The sequence below is a fragment of the Cuculus canorus genome, chromosome 32 (genome assembly GCF_017976375.1).
Source record: "Cuculus canorus isolate bCucCan1 chromosome 32, bCucCan1.pri, whole genome shotgun sequence".
NCBI classification, from domain to species: domain Eukaryota; kingdom Metazoa; phylum Chordata; class Aves; order Cuculiformes; family Cuculidae; genus Cuculus; species Cuculus canorus.
The window spans coordinates 778,206-794,521 of record NC_071432.1 but is presented as its reverse complement, the minus strand read 5'-3'; the positions used below and the strand labels follow the sequence as shown (position 1 = coordinate 794,521).

Genomic DNA, 16,316 nt, shown 5'->3' with positions numbered 1-16,316 from the left:
AGAACCCCAAAATCCCCCAATCCCCCTCAATCCCCCAAATCCCCTCCAGGACCCCCCAAATCCCCCCAAACCCTCTCAATCCCCCTCCAGGACGCCCCAAATCCCCCCAAATCCCCTCCAGGACCCCCTAAACCCTCCAGAACCCCCAAATCCCCTCCAGGGCCCCCCAAACCCCCCCAAACCCTCTCAATCACCCTCCAGGACCCCCCAAATCCCCTCAAATCCCCTCCAGGACCCCCAAACTCCCCCCAAACCTTCTCAATCCCCCCCAGGACCCCCCAAATCCCTCCAGGACCCCCCAAACTCCCCCGAAACTCCCTCCAGGACCCCCCAAAACTCCCCCAAATCCCCGCCAAGACCCCCTAAATCCCCTCCAGGACCCCTCAAACTCCCCTAAACCCTCTCAATCCCTCTCCAGGACCCCCTAATCCCCCCAAATCTCCTCCAGGACCCCCCAAATCCCCTCCTGGACCCCCAAACCCTCTCAATCCCCCTCCAGGACCCCTCAAATCCCCTCCTGGACCCCCAACTCCCCCCAAACCCCTCAATCCCCCTCCAGGACCCCCCAAACCCCCAAACCCCTCAAAACCCCTCAATGCCCCTCAATCCCCTCCAGGTCCCCCCAAAATCCCCCCCAATCCCCCTCCATCCCCCTCAACCCCCCCAGGTCCCCCCAAATCCCCTCCAGGACCCCCCAAACTCCCCCCAAACCCTCCCAATTCCCTCCATCCCCCGTCAACGCCCCCAAATCCCCTCCAGGACCCCCAAATCCCCTCCTGGACTCCCCAAACTCCCCCAAACCCTCCCAATCCCCCTCCACCCCTCAACCCCCCAAATCCCTCCAGGACCCCAAATCCCCTCCAGAACCCCCCAAACTCCCCTCAAACCCTCTCAATCCCCTCCAGGACCCCCCAAACCCCCTCCAGGACCCCCAAACCCTCTCAATCCCCCTCCAGGACCCCCCAAATCCCCTCCTGGACCCCCAAACTCCCCCAAACCCTTCCAATCCACCTCCAGGACCCCTCAAATCCCCCAAATCCCCTCCAGGACCCCCCAAATCCCCTCCAGGACCCCCAAACCCCCTCAACCCCCCCTCAATCCCCCTCCAGGACCCCCCAAACTCCCCCAAACCCCCTCAACCCCTCTCAAAACCCCTCAATCGCCCCTCAAACCCCTCCAGGACCCCCAAACCCCTCCAAACCCCCTCAACCCCCCCTCAATCCCCCTCCAGGACCCCCCAAATCCCCCCAAACCCTCTCAATCCCCTCCAGGACCCCCCAAATCCCCTCCAGGACCCCCAAACCCTCCCAATCCCCCTCCAGGACCCCCCAAATCCCCTCCTAGACCCCCCAAACTCTCCCCAAACCCTTCCAATCCACCTCCAGGACCCTCAAATCCCCCCAAATCCCCTCCAGGACCCCCCAAATCCCCTCCAGGACCCCAATTCCCCCAAATCCCTCCAGGACCCCCCAAATCCCCTCCTGGACCCCCAAACCCTCTCAATCCCCCTCCAGGACCCCCCAAATCCCCTCAAATCCCCCTCCAGGACCCCCCAAACCCTCCCAATCTCCCTCCAGGACCCCCCAAATCCCCCCAAACCCCCTCAACCCCCCGCAAAACCCCTTAACCCCCCTCAAACCCTCTCAATCCCCCCAGGACCCCCCAAATCCTCTCCAGGACCCCCAAATCCCCTCCAGGACCCCCCAAACTCCCCCAAACCCTCCCAATCCCACTCCATCCCCCCCAACCCCCCCCCCAAATCCCCTCCAGGACCCCCCAAACTCCCCCGAAACCCTCTCAATCCCCCTCCAGGACCCCCCAAATCCCCTCCATCCCCCCAAATCCCCCAAATCCCCTCCAGGACCCCCCAAACTCCCCCTAAACCCTCTCAATCCCCTCCAGGACCCCCCAAGCTCCCCCCAAACCCTCTCAATCCCCTTCCAGGACCCCCCAAATCCCCTCCAGGACCCCCCAACTCTCTCAATCCTCCTCCAGGACCCCCCAAACTCCCCTCAAACCCTCTCAATATCCTCCAGGACCCCCCAAATCCCCTCCAGTACCCCCAAACCCCCTCAACCCCCCCTCAATCCCCCTCCAGGACCCCCCAAAACTCCCCCCAAACCCTCTCAATCCCCTCCAGGACCCCCCAAATCCCCTCCAGGACCCCCCAAACCCTCCCAATCCCCCTCCAGGACCCCCCAAATCCCCTCCAGGATCCCCCCAACCCCCCCCCGGACCCCCCAAACCTCGGTGGATCCGGGCCGTGCCGGGTGTTGGCGCAGTCGGAGCCGTACGGGCGACGCTACTCCTTCGGAAGAGGCCCCCGAGGGGGGATCGCTCTCCCCATCCGACCCCATCCGCCCCTCGTCCGCCCCCGTCTCTGCAATTGGGGGGGGTCAGAGCACCCCAAAAACCAACACGGCACTCATCTCCCCCCCAGGACCCCAAACCCCCTCCCCAGGGACACCCCAAACCCCCCCAGGACCCCAAAATCCCCCCCGGACCCCAAAATCCTCCCAGGGATCCCTCAAACCCCCCCAGGACACCCCCAAAAATCCCCACCCGGACCCCAAAATCCTCCCAGGGATCCCCCAAACCCCCCAGGACACCCCCAAATCCCCCAGGACCCCAAAATCCTCCCAGGGACCCCCCAGGACACCCCCAAAATCCTCCAGGACACCCTGGGATCCCCCAAAACCTACCCAGGAACCCCAAAGTCCCCCCAAAGACCCCCCCTAAACCCCTCAGGACCCCAAAATCCTCCCAGGGACCCCCCCAGGACACCCTGGGACCCCCCCAAACCGACCCAGGACCCCAAAATCCCCCCAAAGACCCCTTCAAACCCCCCAGGACCCCAAAATCCTCCCAGGAACCCCCCAGGATACCCTGGGACCCCCCCAAACTCCTCCAGGACCCCAAAATCCCCCCAAAGACCCCTTCAAACCCCCCTGGGACCCCAAAATCGTCCCAGGGACCCCCCCAGGACACCCTGGGACCCCCCCAAACCTACCAGGACCCCAAATCCCCCCCAAAGACCCCCTAAACGCCCCCAGGACCCCAAAATCGTCCCAAGGACCCCCCCAGGACACCCTGGGACCCCCCCAAAACCCCCCTAGGGACCCCAAAACCCCCCTGAGACACCCCCCCCACTTCAAAACAGCCCCCACGCCCCCTCAAGGGAGTTTTGGGGGGTCCCTGGGGACACGGGGGGGGGGGGGGGGGCAGAGGATGGGGACAGATGGGGACACCGGGAGGGGGGGGTTTGGGGGGGGCACGGGGACAGATGGGGACCCTGGGGGGGGGCGGGGGAGGGGACAGGGGGCAGATGGGGGGACACGGGGGGGGGGGAGGAAATGGGGGGGTCTTAAAGGGCCACGCACCCCAAAACCTAACTGCCCCCCCCCCTTTTAAAGGCCCAGGCACCCCAAAACCCCCCCCTTTAAAGGGCCAGACACCCCCAAAACCCCCTCTTTAAAGGCCCAGGCACCCCCAAACCCCCCCTTTATAGGGCCTGACCCCCCAAAACCCCCCCTTTAAAGGCCCAAGCACCCCCAAAACCCCCCCTTTAAAGGGCCAGACACCCCAAAATCTCACTGCCCCCCTTTTAAAGGCCCAGGCACCCCCAAACCCCATTTTAAAGGCCCAGGCACCCCCAAACCCCCCTTTTAAAGACCCAAGCACCCCCAAACGCCCCCTTAAAGGGCCAGACACCCCAAACCCCCCTTTAAAGGGCCTGACACCCCAAAACCCCTCTTTAAATGGGCAGACACCCCAAAACCCCCCCTTTAAAGGCCCAAGCACCCCCAAACCCCCCTTTTAAAGGCCCAGGTACCCCCAAACCCCCACTTTAAAGGGCCTGACACCCCCAAACCCCCCCTTTAAAGGCCCAGACACCCCAAACCCCCCCCTTTAAAGGCCCAGGCACCCCCAAACCCCCCCTTTAAAGGGACAGACACCCCAAAACCCCCCCTTTAAAGGTCCAAGCACCCCCAAACCCCCCTTAGAGGCCCAGGCACCCCAAAACCTAACTGCTCCCCCCTTTTAAAGGCCCAAGCACCCCCAAAACCCCCATTTTAAAGGTCCAGGCACCCCCAAACCCCCCTTTATAGGGCCTGACACCCCAAAACCCCCCCTTTAAAGGCCCAAGCACCCCCAAAACCCCCCCTTTAAAAGGCCAGACCCCAAAACCTAACTGCCCCCCCCTTTTAAAGGCCCAGGCACCCCCAAACCCCCCCTTTTAAAGGCCCAGGTACCCCCAAACCCCCCCTTTCAAGAGCCAGACACCCCCAAACCCCCCTTTTAAAGGCCCAAGCACCCCCAAAACCCCTTTTAAAGGGCCTGACACCCCCAAACCCCCCCTTTAAAGGCCCAGGCACCCCCAAACCCCCCCTTCCTCTCACCGCTGTCGCTGCCGGGGCCATCGGGGGGGTCCCCCAAAGTCTTGTCGGGGCCGCGTCCCCCCCGCAGCGTCATCGACAGCTGCCGCTTGATCTTCTTCATGCGGTCCATGGCGGGGCCTGAGGGGGGGGGGGACCCCCACAAATAAAACCTGGGAACCCCCCCCCCAACAACCCCTTCTGCCCCCCAAAAACCTCTCTGCACCCCCTATATCAGTGTCAGCCCCCCCAAATGCTGCCACCCCCCCCCCCAAAGTGCTCCCCCAACCTTCTCCCCCTCAGTCCTATGTCCCCCCCATATATTGGGGTGTCCCCCCCCCCAAAACCCTTGTGCCCCCACTCCATGCCTGGGTGTCCCCCCAAAATCCTGAGTCCCCCCCCCCCAAATTCCCCTCCCCCTCAACTCCCTCTATCCCCCCCCAAACCCCCTCGTGTCCCCCCAAAACCTCCTGTGCACCCCCAAATGCTGCCCCCCAACCCTGTGTCCCCCCAAAACCGCCTGTGCACCCCCAAATGATGCCCCCCAACCCTGTGTCCCCCCAAAACCCCCTGTGCACCCCAAATCAGCCCCCCAACCCCGTGTGCCCCCCCAAATTCTGCCCCCCATCCCCCCTGTGCCCCCCAAACTCTGCCCCCCCCAAACACCACTCCCCACCCCATGTGCCCCCTCAAACACCGCCCCCCCACCCCCCGTTGCCCCCCCAAACTCTGTCCCCCCAAAACACCCCCCAACCCCCATGTGCCCCCTCAAACACTGACCCCCCCCCCCTTGGTGCCCCCCAAACTCTGTCCCCCCAAAGACCGCCCCCCATCCCCCTGTGCCCCGCAAACTCTGCCCCCCCAAAACACCACCCCCAACCCCCGAGTGTCCCCCCAAATACCGCCCCCATCCCCTTGTGCCCCCCCAAATACCTCCCCCCCAAAACACCGCCCCCCCCGCTTGGTGCCCCCCCAAACTCTGCCCCCCCGAAACACCGCCCCTTCACCCCCTGTGCCCCCCCAAACTCTGCCCCCCCGAAACACCACCCCACCCCCCCTTGGTGCCCCCCCCCAAACTCTGTCCCCCGAAACACCGCCCCCAACCCCATGTGTCCCCCCAAATACCGCCCCCATCCCCTTGTGCCCCCCCAAATTCTGCCCCCATCCCCCCTGTGCCCCCCAAACTCTGCCCCCCCCAAACACCACTCCCCCACCCCATGTGCCCCCTCAAACACCGCCCCCCCACCCCCCTGTGCCCCCCCAAACTCTGCCCCCCCGAAACACCCCCCCAACCCCCATGTGCCCCCCCAAAATACCCACCCCCCCCCCCCCCGCACCGGTGTCAGCGCCGCGGGCCATGGCGGGCCGGGCCCGACCCCCGGGGGGGGCTCCGGTTGGGCCGGGCCGGGCTTTGGGGGGGGAGGGGAGGTTTTTGGGGGTGTGTGGGGGGCTGAGGGGATGGAGGAGGTGGAAAAAAGGGGGGGGGGGGGGGGGGGGGGCGGGAGGGGAGGAGGGGGGGGGAAGCGGCAAGATGGCGGCGCGCGTCGTGACGTCACGCGGATGGGGCGGAGCTAAGCGGGAGGGAGGAGAAACCGCGCCCCTTCTGCGAGGGGCGGGCCACGTGACCCAGCCTGGGAACACGTGATCGGCCCCGCCCCTGCTGGGACCACGTGACCGACCGCCCGGCTGGGATCACGTGACATCCCGCCTTTCGCGCGGCGCGACTCCGGATTTACCCCCTTTTTACCCCAAATTTACACCCCCCTTTTACCCCATTTTACACCCACACCCCCAAAATTCCAGATTTCCACCCTTTTATTCCGGATTTACACCCTTTATTCCACGTTTTCCACCTTTTATTCCGGATTTCCACCCTTTATTCCACGTTTTCTACCTTTTATTCCGGATTTACACCCTTTATTCCACGTTTCCACGCTCTCTATTCCAGATTTCCACTCTTTATTCCACGTTTGCACCTTTTATTCCGGATTTACACCCTCTACTCCAGATTTACACCCCTTATTCCAGGTTTTCAGGCTCTCTATTCCAGATTTCCACCCTTTATTCCGGATTTACACCCTCTTTATTCCCGATTTCCACCCTTTATTCCAGGTTTCCACCCTTTATTCCGGATTTACACCCTTTATTGCAGGTTTACACCCTCTACTCCGGATTTACACCCTCTTTACTCCACGTTTCCACCCTTTATTCCAGATTTACACCCTCTTTACTCCAGGTTTACACCCTTTACTCCGGATTGACACCCTCTTCACTCCAGATTTACACCGCTCTCCCTCGGCGACGGCTCCTGCAGGCCCTGCAGCTCCCGGAGGCCCTATAGGGGGGAGGGGCCAAAGGTGGGGGAGGGGCCAAATAGGCACTGGGGGAGGGGCCAAGGATGGGGAGGGGCCAAAGGGCCCCAGGGGTGGGGCCAAAAAGGTGGGAGGGGCCAAGGGGGGGCGTTACCTCCAGCACGAGGCGGATCCTGGCCCGGATCTCGGCTCCGTCCCGTGTCAGCGCTTCGCTCAGCCTGGGGAGGGAGGGGGGGAAATGTCCTTATATGGGCATTGGGGCGTGGCTTCCCAGTCAGACTGTCCTTATATGGGCGTTGGGGGCGGGGCTTTACACGCTGGGTGTCCTTATATGGGTACAGGAAGCATTCCCATACGGTATGTCCATATATGGGGTTGGGGTGTGGCCTGATATAGCCATAGAAGAGGCTGTCACCCTTATATGGGTATGTGGGCGTGGCCTTTACCGGAGAGGGCGTGGTCTGTATAAGGGAGCCTGGGGTGTGTCCCAAGGGGCGGGGCTTAGGACCCAGGGGGCTCCTCCATAGAACAGAATTGGGGTGGGGTCTCAAGGAGTGGGGCTTAGGACCCAGGGGGCTCCGCTATAGAACAGAATGGGGGGGGAGCTTCCCAAGGGGTGGGGCTTAAGACCCAGGGGACTCCTCTATGGAAGAAAATGGGTGGGGGGGTGTCCTTACCCAAGGGGCGGGGCTTAGGACCCAGGGGGCTCCTCCATAGAACAGAATGAGTAGTGGGGGGGTCCTGAACCAAGGGGCGGGGCTTAGGACTCAGGGGGGCTCCTCCATAGAACAGAATGGATAGTGGGGGGAGTCCTGACCCAAGGGGTGGGGCTTAGGACCCAGGGGGCTCCTCCATAGAACAGAATGAGTAGTTGGGGGGTCCTGACCCAAGGGGTGGGGCTTAGGACCCAGGGGCCTCCTCTATAGAACAGAATGGGTAGTGGGGAGGGTCCTGACCCAAGGGGTGGGGCTTAGGACCCAGGGGGGTCCTCCATAGAATAGAATTGGGGGGTTGGGGTCCCAAGGGGTGGGGCTTAGGACCCAGGGGTCTTCTTCATAGAACAGACTTGGGGGGGTCTCAAGGGGTGGGGCTTAGGACCCAGGGGTCTCCTCCATACAACAGAATGAGTAGTGGGGGGGTCCTGACCCAAGGGGTGGGGCTTAGGACCCAGGGGTCTCCTCCATAGAACAGAATGGGTAGTGGGGGGGGATCCTGACCCAAGGGGCGGGGCTTAGGACCCAGGGGTCTCCTCCATACAACAGAATGAGTAGTGGGGGGTCCTGACCCAAGGGGTGGGGCTTAGGACCCAGGGGTCTCCTCCATACAACAGAATGAGTAGTGGGGGGGTCCTGACCCAAGGGGTGGGGCTTAGGACCCAGGGGTCTCCTCCATAGAACAGAATGGGTAGTGGGGAGGGTCCTGACCCAAGGGGCGGGGCTTAGGACCCAGGGGGCTCCTCCATAGAACAGAATGGGTAGGGGGGGTCCTGACCCAAGGGGCGGGGCTTAGGACCCAGGGGTCTCCTCCATAGAACAGAATTGGGGGGGTTGGGGTCTCAAGGGGTGGGGCTTAGGATCCAGGGGGCTCCTCCATAGAACAGAATTGGGGGAGTGGGGTCCCAAGGGGTGGGGCTTAGGACCCAGGGGTCTCCTCCATACAACAGAATGAGTAGTGGGGGGGTCCTGACTCAAGGGGTGGGGTTTAGGACCCAGGGGCTCCTCCATAGAACAGAATGGGTAGTGAGGGCGTGGCCTGTGGGAAGGGGTGTGGCCTGTGGGAAGGGGGCGTGGCCTGTGGGAAGGGGCGTGGCCTGTGGGAAGGGGGCGTGTCTCACCGCTCGAGGAGGCGGCTGCGGCGCTCGAGGTGTCTCAGAGCCTCCGGCAGCGTCAGCTCCGCGTAGAAACCGTAACCCAGAGCCACACACACCAGCTGGGGGTCCGGGCTGGGGGGCAAAGAGGGGGGCACAGCGTAACGGGGAGGGTTGGGGTCACTTTGGGGGTCCCAGAGGGGGTTTTGGGGTTCCAGAGGGGGTTTGAGGTCCCTTTGGGGGTCCCAGAGGGGGTTTTGGGGTCCCAAAGGGCTCCTTTGGGGGAGTCAGAAGGGGTTTGGGGGTCCCAGAGGGGGTGTTGGGGTCCCTTTGGTGGTCCCAGCGGGGGTTTTGGGGTTCCAGAGGGGATTTGGGTTCCCTTTGGGGGTCCCAGAGGGGGGTTTGGGGTCCCAGAGGTGTCCTTAGTTGGAGTCAGAGGGGGTTTGGGTCACTTTGGGGGTCCCAGAGGGGGTTTTGGGTTCCAGAGGGGATTTGGGGGCCCTTTGGGGGTCCCAGAGGGGGTTTTGGGGTCCCAAAGGGCTCCTTCGGGGGAGTCAGAAGGGGTTTGGGGTCCCTTTGGGGGTCCCAGAGGGGGTTTTGGGGTCCCTTTGGTGGTCCCAGAGGGGGTTTTGGGGTTCCAGAGGGAATTTGGGGTCCCTTTGGGGGTCCCAGAGGGGATTTTGGGGTCCCAGAGGGGTCCTTAGTGGGAGTCAGAGGGGGTTTGGGGTCCCTTTGGTGGTCCCAGAGGGGGTTTTGGGGTCCCAAAGGTGTCCTTAAGGGGAGTCAGAGGGGGTTTGGGGTCCCTTTGGGGGTCCCAGAGGGGGTTTTGGGGTTCCAGAGGGGTACTTAAGGGGGTCCCAGAGGGGGTTTTGGGGTTCCAGAGGGGATTTGGGGGCCCTTTGGGGGTCCCAGAGGGGGTTTTGGGGTTCCAGAGGGGTCCTTAGGGGGAGTCAGAGTGAGTTTGGGGTCACTTTGGGGGTCCCAGGGAGGATTTTGGGGTTCCAGAGGGGATTTGGGTTCCCTTTGGGGGTCCCAGAGGGGGTTTTGGGGTCCCAGAGGGGTCCTTAAGGGGAGTCAGAGGGGGTTTGGGGTCCCTTTGGGGGTCCCAGAGGGGGTTTGGGGGTCCCAAAGGGGTCCTTAAGGGGAGTCAGAGGGGGGTTGGGGTCCCTTTGGGGGTCCCAGAGGGGGTTTTGGGGTCCCAGAGGGGTCCTTAAGGGGAGTCGGGGGGTTTGGGGGTCCCAAAGGGGTCCTTAGGGGGAGTCAGAGGGAGTTTGGGGTCACTTTGGGGGTCCTGGGGAGGATTTTGGGGTTCCAGAGGGGGACTTGGGGGGTACTGAGGAGGGGATTTTGGGGTGTCCCCCCCCCAAAACTCACACTTCAGCCGTGACGAAGAAATTACAGCCGAGATCCACCTGAGTGCGCAGCGGGACCGGAGCCTCCTGGGGGGCAGCACCGCGTCCACCCTCTGCCCCACAAGTGACCCCCAAGTGCCCCCTCTGCCCCCAAGTGCCCCCTCTGCCCCCCAAGTGCCCCCAAACCCCCTTCTGTGCCCCCCAAACCGCCCTCAAGGACCCCCAAATCCCCCTCAGGGACCCCCAACCTCCTCTCCTGCCCCCCCAGTGCCTCCTCTGCCCCACAAGTGCCCCACAAGTGCCCCCAAGTGCCCCTCAGGGACCCCCAACCTCCTCTCCTGCCCCCCAAGTGCCCCCTCTGCCCCCAAGTGCCCCCAAACCCCCTTCTGTGCCCCCCAAACCGCCCTCAAGGACCCCCAAATCCCCCTCAGGGCCCCCAAACCTCCTCTCCTGCCCCCCAAGTGCCTCCTCTGCCCCCCAAGTGCCCCACAAGTGCCCCTCAGGGACCCCAAATCCCCCTCAGGGACCCCCAACCTCCTCTCTTGCCCCCCAAGTGCCTCCTCTGCCCCCCAAGTGCCTCCTCTGCCCCCCAAGTGCCCCACAAGTGCCCCCAAGTGCCCCTCAGGGCCCCCCAACCTCCTCTCCTGCCCCCCAAGTGCCCCTTCTGCCCCCCAAGTGCCCCCTCTGCCCCACAAGTGCTCCTCAGGGACCCCCAAATCCCCTTCTGTGCCCCCCCAAAACTGCCCTCGAGGACCCCCAAATCCCCCTCAGGGACCCCCAACCTCCTCTCCTGCCCCCCAAGTGCCCCTCCTGCCCCACAAGTGCCCCCTCTGCCCCCCAAGTGCCCCCTCTGCCCCCCAAGTGCCCCCAAACCCCCTTCTGTGCCCCCCAAAACTGCCCTCGAGGACCCCCAAATCCCCCTCAGCGACCCCCAACCTCCTCTCCTGCCCCCCAAGTGCCCCCTCTGCCCCACAAGTGCCCCTCAGGGACCCCCAAATCCCCCTTCTGTGCCCCCAAAACTGCTCTCAAGGACCCCCAAATCCCCATCAGGGACCCCCAACCTCCTCTCCTGCCCCCCAAGTGCCCCTCCTGCCCCCCAAGTGCCTCCTCTGCCCCCCAAGTGACCCACAAGTGCCCTTCCTGCCCCCCAAGTGCCCCCTCTGCCCCCCCAAGTGCCCCACAAGTGCCCACAAGTGCCCCTCAGGGACCCCCAAATCCCCCTTCTGTGCCCCCCAAACCGCCCTCAAGGACCCCCAAATCCCCCTCAGGGACCCCCAACCTCCTCTCCTGCCCCCAAGTGCCTCCTCTGCCCCCAAGTGCCCCACAAGTGCCCCCAAGTGCCCCTCAGGGACCCCCAACCTCCTCTCCTGCCCCCCAAGTGCCCCCTCTGCCCCACAAGTGCCCCTCAGGGACCCCTAAACCCCCTTCTGTGCCCCCCAAACTGCCCTCGAGGACCCCCAAATCCCCCTCAGCGACCCCCAACCTCCTCTCCTGCCCCCCAAGTGCCCCTCCTGCCCCACAAGTGCCCCCTCTGCCCCCCAAGTGCCCCACAAGTGCCCCCAAGTGCCCCTCAGGGACCCCCAAATCCCCTTCTGTGCCCCCCAAAACTGCCCTTGAGGACCCCAAAATCCCCCTCAGGGACCCCAACCTCCTCTCCTGCCCCCCAAGTGCCTCCTCTGCCCCCCAAGTGCCCCCAAGTGCCCCTCAGGGACCCCCAACCTCCTCTCCTGCCCCACAAGTGCCCCCTCTGCCCCCCAAGTGCCCCTCAGGGACCCCCAAACCCCCTTCTGTGCCCCCCAAAACTGCCCTTGAGGACCCCTAAATCCCCCTCAGGGACCCCCAACCTCCTCTCCTGCCCCCCAAGTGCCCCTCCTGCCCCACAAGTGCCCCACAAGTGTCCCCTCTGCCCCCCAAGTGCCCCCTCTGCCCCCCAAGTGCCCCTCAGGGACCCCCACACCCCCTTCTGTGTCCCCCAAACCGCCCTCAAGGACCCCCAAATCCCCCTCAGGGACCCCCAACCTCCTCTCCTGCCCCCCAAGTGCCCCCTCTGCCCCACAAGTGCCCCTCAGGGACCCCCAAATCCCCCTCAGGGACCCCCAACCTCCTCTCCTGCCCCCCAAGTGCCCCCTCTGCCCCACAAGTGCCCCACAAGTGCCCCCAAGTGCCCCTCAAGGACCCCCAACCTCCTCTCCTGCCCCCCAAGTGCCTCCTCTGCCCCCCAAGTGCCCCACAAGTGCCCACAAGTGCCCCTCAGGGACCCCCAAATCCCCTTCTGTGCCCCCCAAAACTGCCCTTGAGGACCCCTAAATCCCCCTCAGGGACCCCCAACCTCCTCTCCTGCCCCCCAAGTGCCTCCTCTGCCCCCCAAGTGCCCCCTCTGCCCCACAAGTGCCCCCAAACCCCCTTCTGTGCCCCCCAAAACTGCCCTCGAGGACCCCCAAATCCCCCTCAGGGCCCCCAACCTCCTCTCCTGCCCCCCAAGTGCCTCCTCTGCCCCCCAAGTGCCCCACAAGTGTCCCCAAGTGCCCCTCAGGGACCCCCAACCTCCTCTCCTGCCCCCCAAGTGCCCCCTCTGCCCCACAAGTGCCCCTCAGGGACCCCCAAATCCCCCTTCTGTGCCCTCCAAACTGCCCTCGAGGATCCCAAAATCCCCCTCAGGGACCCCCAACCTCCTCTCCTGCCCCCCAAGTGCCCCTTCTGCCCCCCAAGTGCCCCACAAGTGCCCCCAAGTGCCCCTCAGGGACCCCCAAATCCCCCTTCTGTGCCCCCCAAAACTGCCCTTGAGGACCCCAAAATCCCCCTCAGGGCCCCCCAACCTCCTCTCCTGCCCCCCCAGTGCCTCCTCTGCCCCCCAAGTGCCCCCCAAGTGCCCCTCAGATACCCCCAACCTCCTCTCCTGCCCCCCAAGTGCCCCCTCTGCCCCACAAGTGCCCCTCAGGGACCCCTAAACCCCCTTCTGTGCCCCCCAAACTGCCCTCGAGGACCCCCAAATCCCCCTCAGGGCCCCCCAACCTCCTCTCCTGCCCCCCAAGTGCCCCCTCTGCCCCACAAGTGACCCACAAGTGCCCCTCCTGCCCCCCCAAGTGCCCCCTCTGCCCCCCAAGTGCCCCTCACGGACCCCCAAACCCCCTTCTGTGCCCCCCAAAACTACTCTCAAGGACCCCCAAATCCCCTCAGGGCCCCCCAACCTCCTCTCCTGCCCCCAAGTGCCCCTCCTGCCCCCCAAGTGCCCCCCAAGTGCCCCCCAAGTACCTGGAGGCGCGTCAGGGCCGTGCGGAGCTGCAGCACCTGCGCCTGTTGCTCGAAGACGTCGTCGCGCTGCGCCTGCACCCGCCTGCGGGGGGGCAGAATCTATGGGGCAGGGGCTGTGGGGCAGGGGTCTATGGGGCAGAATCTATAGGACAGAATCTATGGGGCAGAGTCTATGGGTCAGGGGTCTATGGGGCAGAGTCTGTGGGGAAGAATCTATGGGTCAGGGGTCTATGGGGCAGAATCTATGGGGTGGAATCTATGGGTCGGGGGTCTATGGGGCAGAGTCTGTGGGGCAGAATCTATGGGGCAAAGTCTGTGGGGCAGAATCTATGGGTCAGGAGTCTGTGGGGAAGAATCTATGGGGCAGAATCTATGGGGCAGAGGTCTATGGAGTAAAATCTATGGGGCAGAGGTCTACGGGGCAGGGGTCTATGGGGAAGAATCTATAGGTCAGGGGTCTGTGGGGCAGAGGTCTATGGAGCAAAATCTATGGGGCAGAGGTCTATGGGGCAGAATCTATGGGTCAGGGGTCTGCGGGGCAGAATCTGTGGGGCAGGAGCTGTGAGGCAGGGGTCTATGGGGCAGAATGTATGGGTCGGGGGTCTATGGGGCAGAATGTATGGGTCGGGGTCTATGGGGCAGAATGTATGGGTCAGGGGCCGAAGGGCGTGGCCAAAGCAGGCAGGTGTGGGCGTGGCCACAGAGAGGGGGCGTGGCCATAAACGCTGTACGGCGCCCGAGGGGGCGTGACCAGAGCCACAGAGAGGGCGTGGTCATGACCGAGGGGGCGTGGCCATGACCGAGAGGGCGTGGCCATGAGGGCGCGCTCGTGGCGGGGGTCGCGCTCTGGCCTTTGCGGGGGGGGGGAGGAGTGGTCGGAGAGGGCGTGTCCAAGCTGGAAGGGGGCGTGGCCTGTGGATGACGTCACGCACCTCAGGTCGCGCTGCAGTACGTCGCTGACGAAGGCCTCGTAGCGCTGCGCCTTCTCCGCTGCCGCCATCGCCGCCCGTGACGTCACAGCCGCGCGACACGTCGTCCTCCTCCCCCCCGCCCCTCCGCGATGGCGTCATCGCGCTGCGACGCGCGGGGGGAAGAGGCCCCGCCCCTCCCCAACCCTCTCCTCCCCCCCCAAAAAAAGCCCTAAAGTTGAGGGGGGGGAGGGGCCAAAATGAGGGGAAACAAAAGGGTTTTGGGCGGGAAATGAGAGCGTTTGAGGCAGAAACGGCGAAATTGGGGGAGAATCGCGATATTGGGGGGAAAATCGCGATATTGGGGGGAAAATCAACCTGTTTTGGGGGGGAATCCCTCAATTTGGGGGGAAATCACCCGATTTTTAGAGTCTTAGATTCTGTGCCCCCCAAATCCTCCTCAGGGACCCCCAAATTACCCCTCAAGGACCCCCAAATCCCCTCAGGGACCCCCAAATTACCCCTCAAGGACCCCCAAGTCCCCTCAGGGACCCCCAAATCCCCTCAGGGACCCCCAAATTGCCCCTCAAGGACCCCTCAAGTCTCTCTCCTGCCCCCCAACCCCCCTCAATTGCACTGAAGGACCCCCAAATCCCCCTCAGGGACCCCTCAAGTCTCTCTCCTGACCCCCAATTGCCCTGAAGGACCCCCAAATCCCCCTCTGTCCCCCCAAATCCCCCTCAGGGACCCCTCAAGCTTCTCTCCTGCCCCCCCAACCCCCCCCCAATTGCCCTGAAGGACCCCCAAATCCCCCCCATCGGCCCCCAAAGGCGCAGCAGCAGCAGCTCTGCGGCTTTATTTGCCCCCGAAGGGGCGGAGCCAAGCGAGAGAGAGGCGGAGCCAAGCAGAGGGGGCGTGGCCAATGAGTTGCGTCACATAGGGGTGGGGCCAATCGAGGGGGCGGGGACAGCACAGTTACTATTGCACACAGAGACGCTCCACCAGCAAAGGGATTGGGCTGATGGGGGCGGGGCTTATGGGAGGGGCGTGGCTTAGGGAAAGAAGAGGCGGGGCTTAAGGAGGGGGCGTGGCTTGTGATGAATGAGGGAACCCAATGGGTTCCAAAGGGGTCTTGAAGGACTTGGGGGGGCTCTTGGAGAACTGGAGGGGCTCCAGAGGGTCTTGGGGGGCTCCGGGAGGACTTGGGGAGCCTCAAGGGGGTCTTGAAGGACTTGGGGGGCTCTTGGAGGACTTGGGGGGCTCTTGGAGGACCTGAGGGGTTCAAGGGGGCCTTGGGGGGCTCCAGGGGGGTCTTGGAGGTTCAAGAAGGTTCGGGAGGACTTGAGGAGCCCCAGGAGGACTGAGGGGGGAGTTGGTGGGGGGTAGAGCTTTATGGAAGGGGCGTGGCTATTGCGGGAGGGGCGTGGCCTGAGCGGGGGGCGTGTCCTCACTCGAAGAAGCTGGCGAAGCTCTGCCGTAGGGCGCGGAGGCTCTCGGGGGCGGGGCCAGGGGAGGGGGAGGGGGCGGCGCCCGGTTTGGGGGCCAAGGGGGGCTTGGGGGAGCCGGGGGGGCGGGGCTGAGGGGAAGAGGGCGGGGCTGGAGGGCCCTGCGGGCGGGGCTGGAAGGTGGTGGGTGGGGCTTGTGGACCCGGTGGGCGGGGCTGGGCAGAGGTGGGTGCGGCTCTAGGACCCTGCGGACGGGGCTGAGTGGCAGTGGGTGGGGCTTGAGTCACGTGTGGGCGGGGCTGAGCAGCAGTGGGCGGGGCTTGAGGGCCCTGAGGGCGGGCTGAGCTGCAGTGGGCGGGGATTGAGGGCCTTGAGGGCGTGGCTGGGCAGCAGTGGGTGGGGCTTGAGGGCGGGGCTGAGCAGCAGTGGGTGGGGCTTGAGGGCCCTGTGGGCGTGGCTGAGCGGCAGTGGGCGGGGCTTGAGGGCCCTGAGGGCCCGGCTGAGCGGCAGTGGGCGTGGCTTGAGCGCCCTGAGGGCGGGGTTGCGCCATGGGTGGGCCCTGAGGGCGTGGCTGAGCAGCAGTGGGCGTGGCTTGAGGGCCCTGAGGGCGTGGCTGAGTGGCAGTGGGTGGGGTTTGTGGGCCCTGTGGGCGTGGCTGAGCGGCAGTGGGCGGGCTTGAGGGCCCTGAGGGCGTGGCTGAGCGGCAGTGGGCGTGGCTTGAGGGCCCTGAGGGCGGGGTTGCGCCATGGGCGGGGTCTGAGGGCGTGGCTGAGCGGCAGTGGGCGTGGCTTGAGGGCCCTGAGGGCGGGGTTGCACCATGGGCGGGGTCTGAGGGCGGGACTGAGCGGTGGGCGGGGCTTGAGC

General features: G+C 64.7%; 2 protein-coding genes across 2 annotated transcripts in view; both read right to left on the bottom strand.

Annotated features, from left to right (window-relative positions):
* LOC128849693 (cyclin-dependent kinase 16-like) overlaps positions 1-5,819 on the bottom strand; it is a 34,633-nt gene extending 28,814 nt beyond the window's left edge. Inside the window, 3 exon segments of the mRNA XM_054052168.1 lie at positions 2,247-2,380; positions 4,401-4,517; positions 5,714-5,819. Coding sequence (XP_053908143.1) covers positions 2,247-2,380; positions 4,401-4,517; positions 5,714-5,735 — 273 coding nt within the window. The 5' untranslated portion in view covers positions 5,736-5,819.
* A 589-nt stretch (positions 5,820-6,408) lies between these two features.
* UXT (ubiquitously expressed prefoldin like chaperone) lies at positions 6,409-14,147 on the bottom strand. The gene is made up of 6 exons (XM_054052167.1): positions 14,032-14,147; positions 13,100-13,181; positions 9,870-9,934; positions 8,523-8,630; positions 6,843-6,906; positions 6,409-6,711 (listed from the first exon to the last, which is right to left on the bottom strand). Exons 1-6 carry the CDS (start codon positions 14,097-14,099, stop codon positions 6,646-6,648), a joined length of 453 nt encoding a protein of 150 aa, XP_053908142.1. The 5' UTR covers positions 14,100-14,147; the 3' UTR covers positions 6,409-6,645.
* Positions 14,148-16,316: the final 2,169 nt, after the last annotated feature.

What these genes read in the sequence shown, in the direction of transcription:
- UXT (XM_054052167.1), bottom strand. Translation starts at nt 14,099, where the DNA reads ATGGCGGCAGCGGAGAAGGCGCAGCGCTACGAGGCCTTCGTCAGCGAC. An exon ending in TTCTTCGTCACGGCTGAAGT is followed by an intron (nt 8,631 to 9,869) that starts GTGAGTTTTGGG and finishes TTTGCCCCCCAG; the next exon opens with CCCGGACCCCCAGCTGGTGT. An exon ending in CGCAGCCGCCTCCTCGAGCG is followed by an intron (nt 6,907 to 8,522) that starts GTGAGACACGCC and finishes CTCCCTCCCCAG; the next exon opens with GCTGAGCGAAGCGCTGACAC.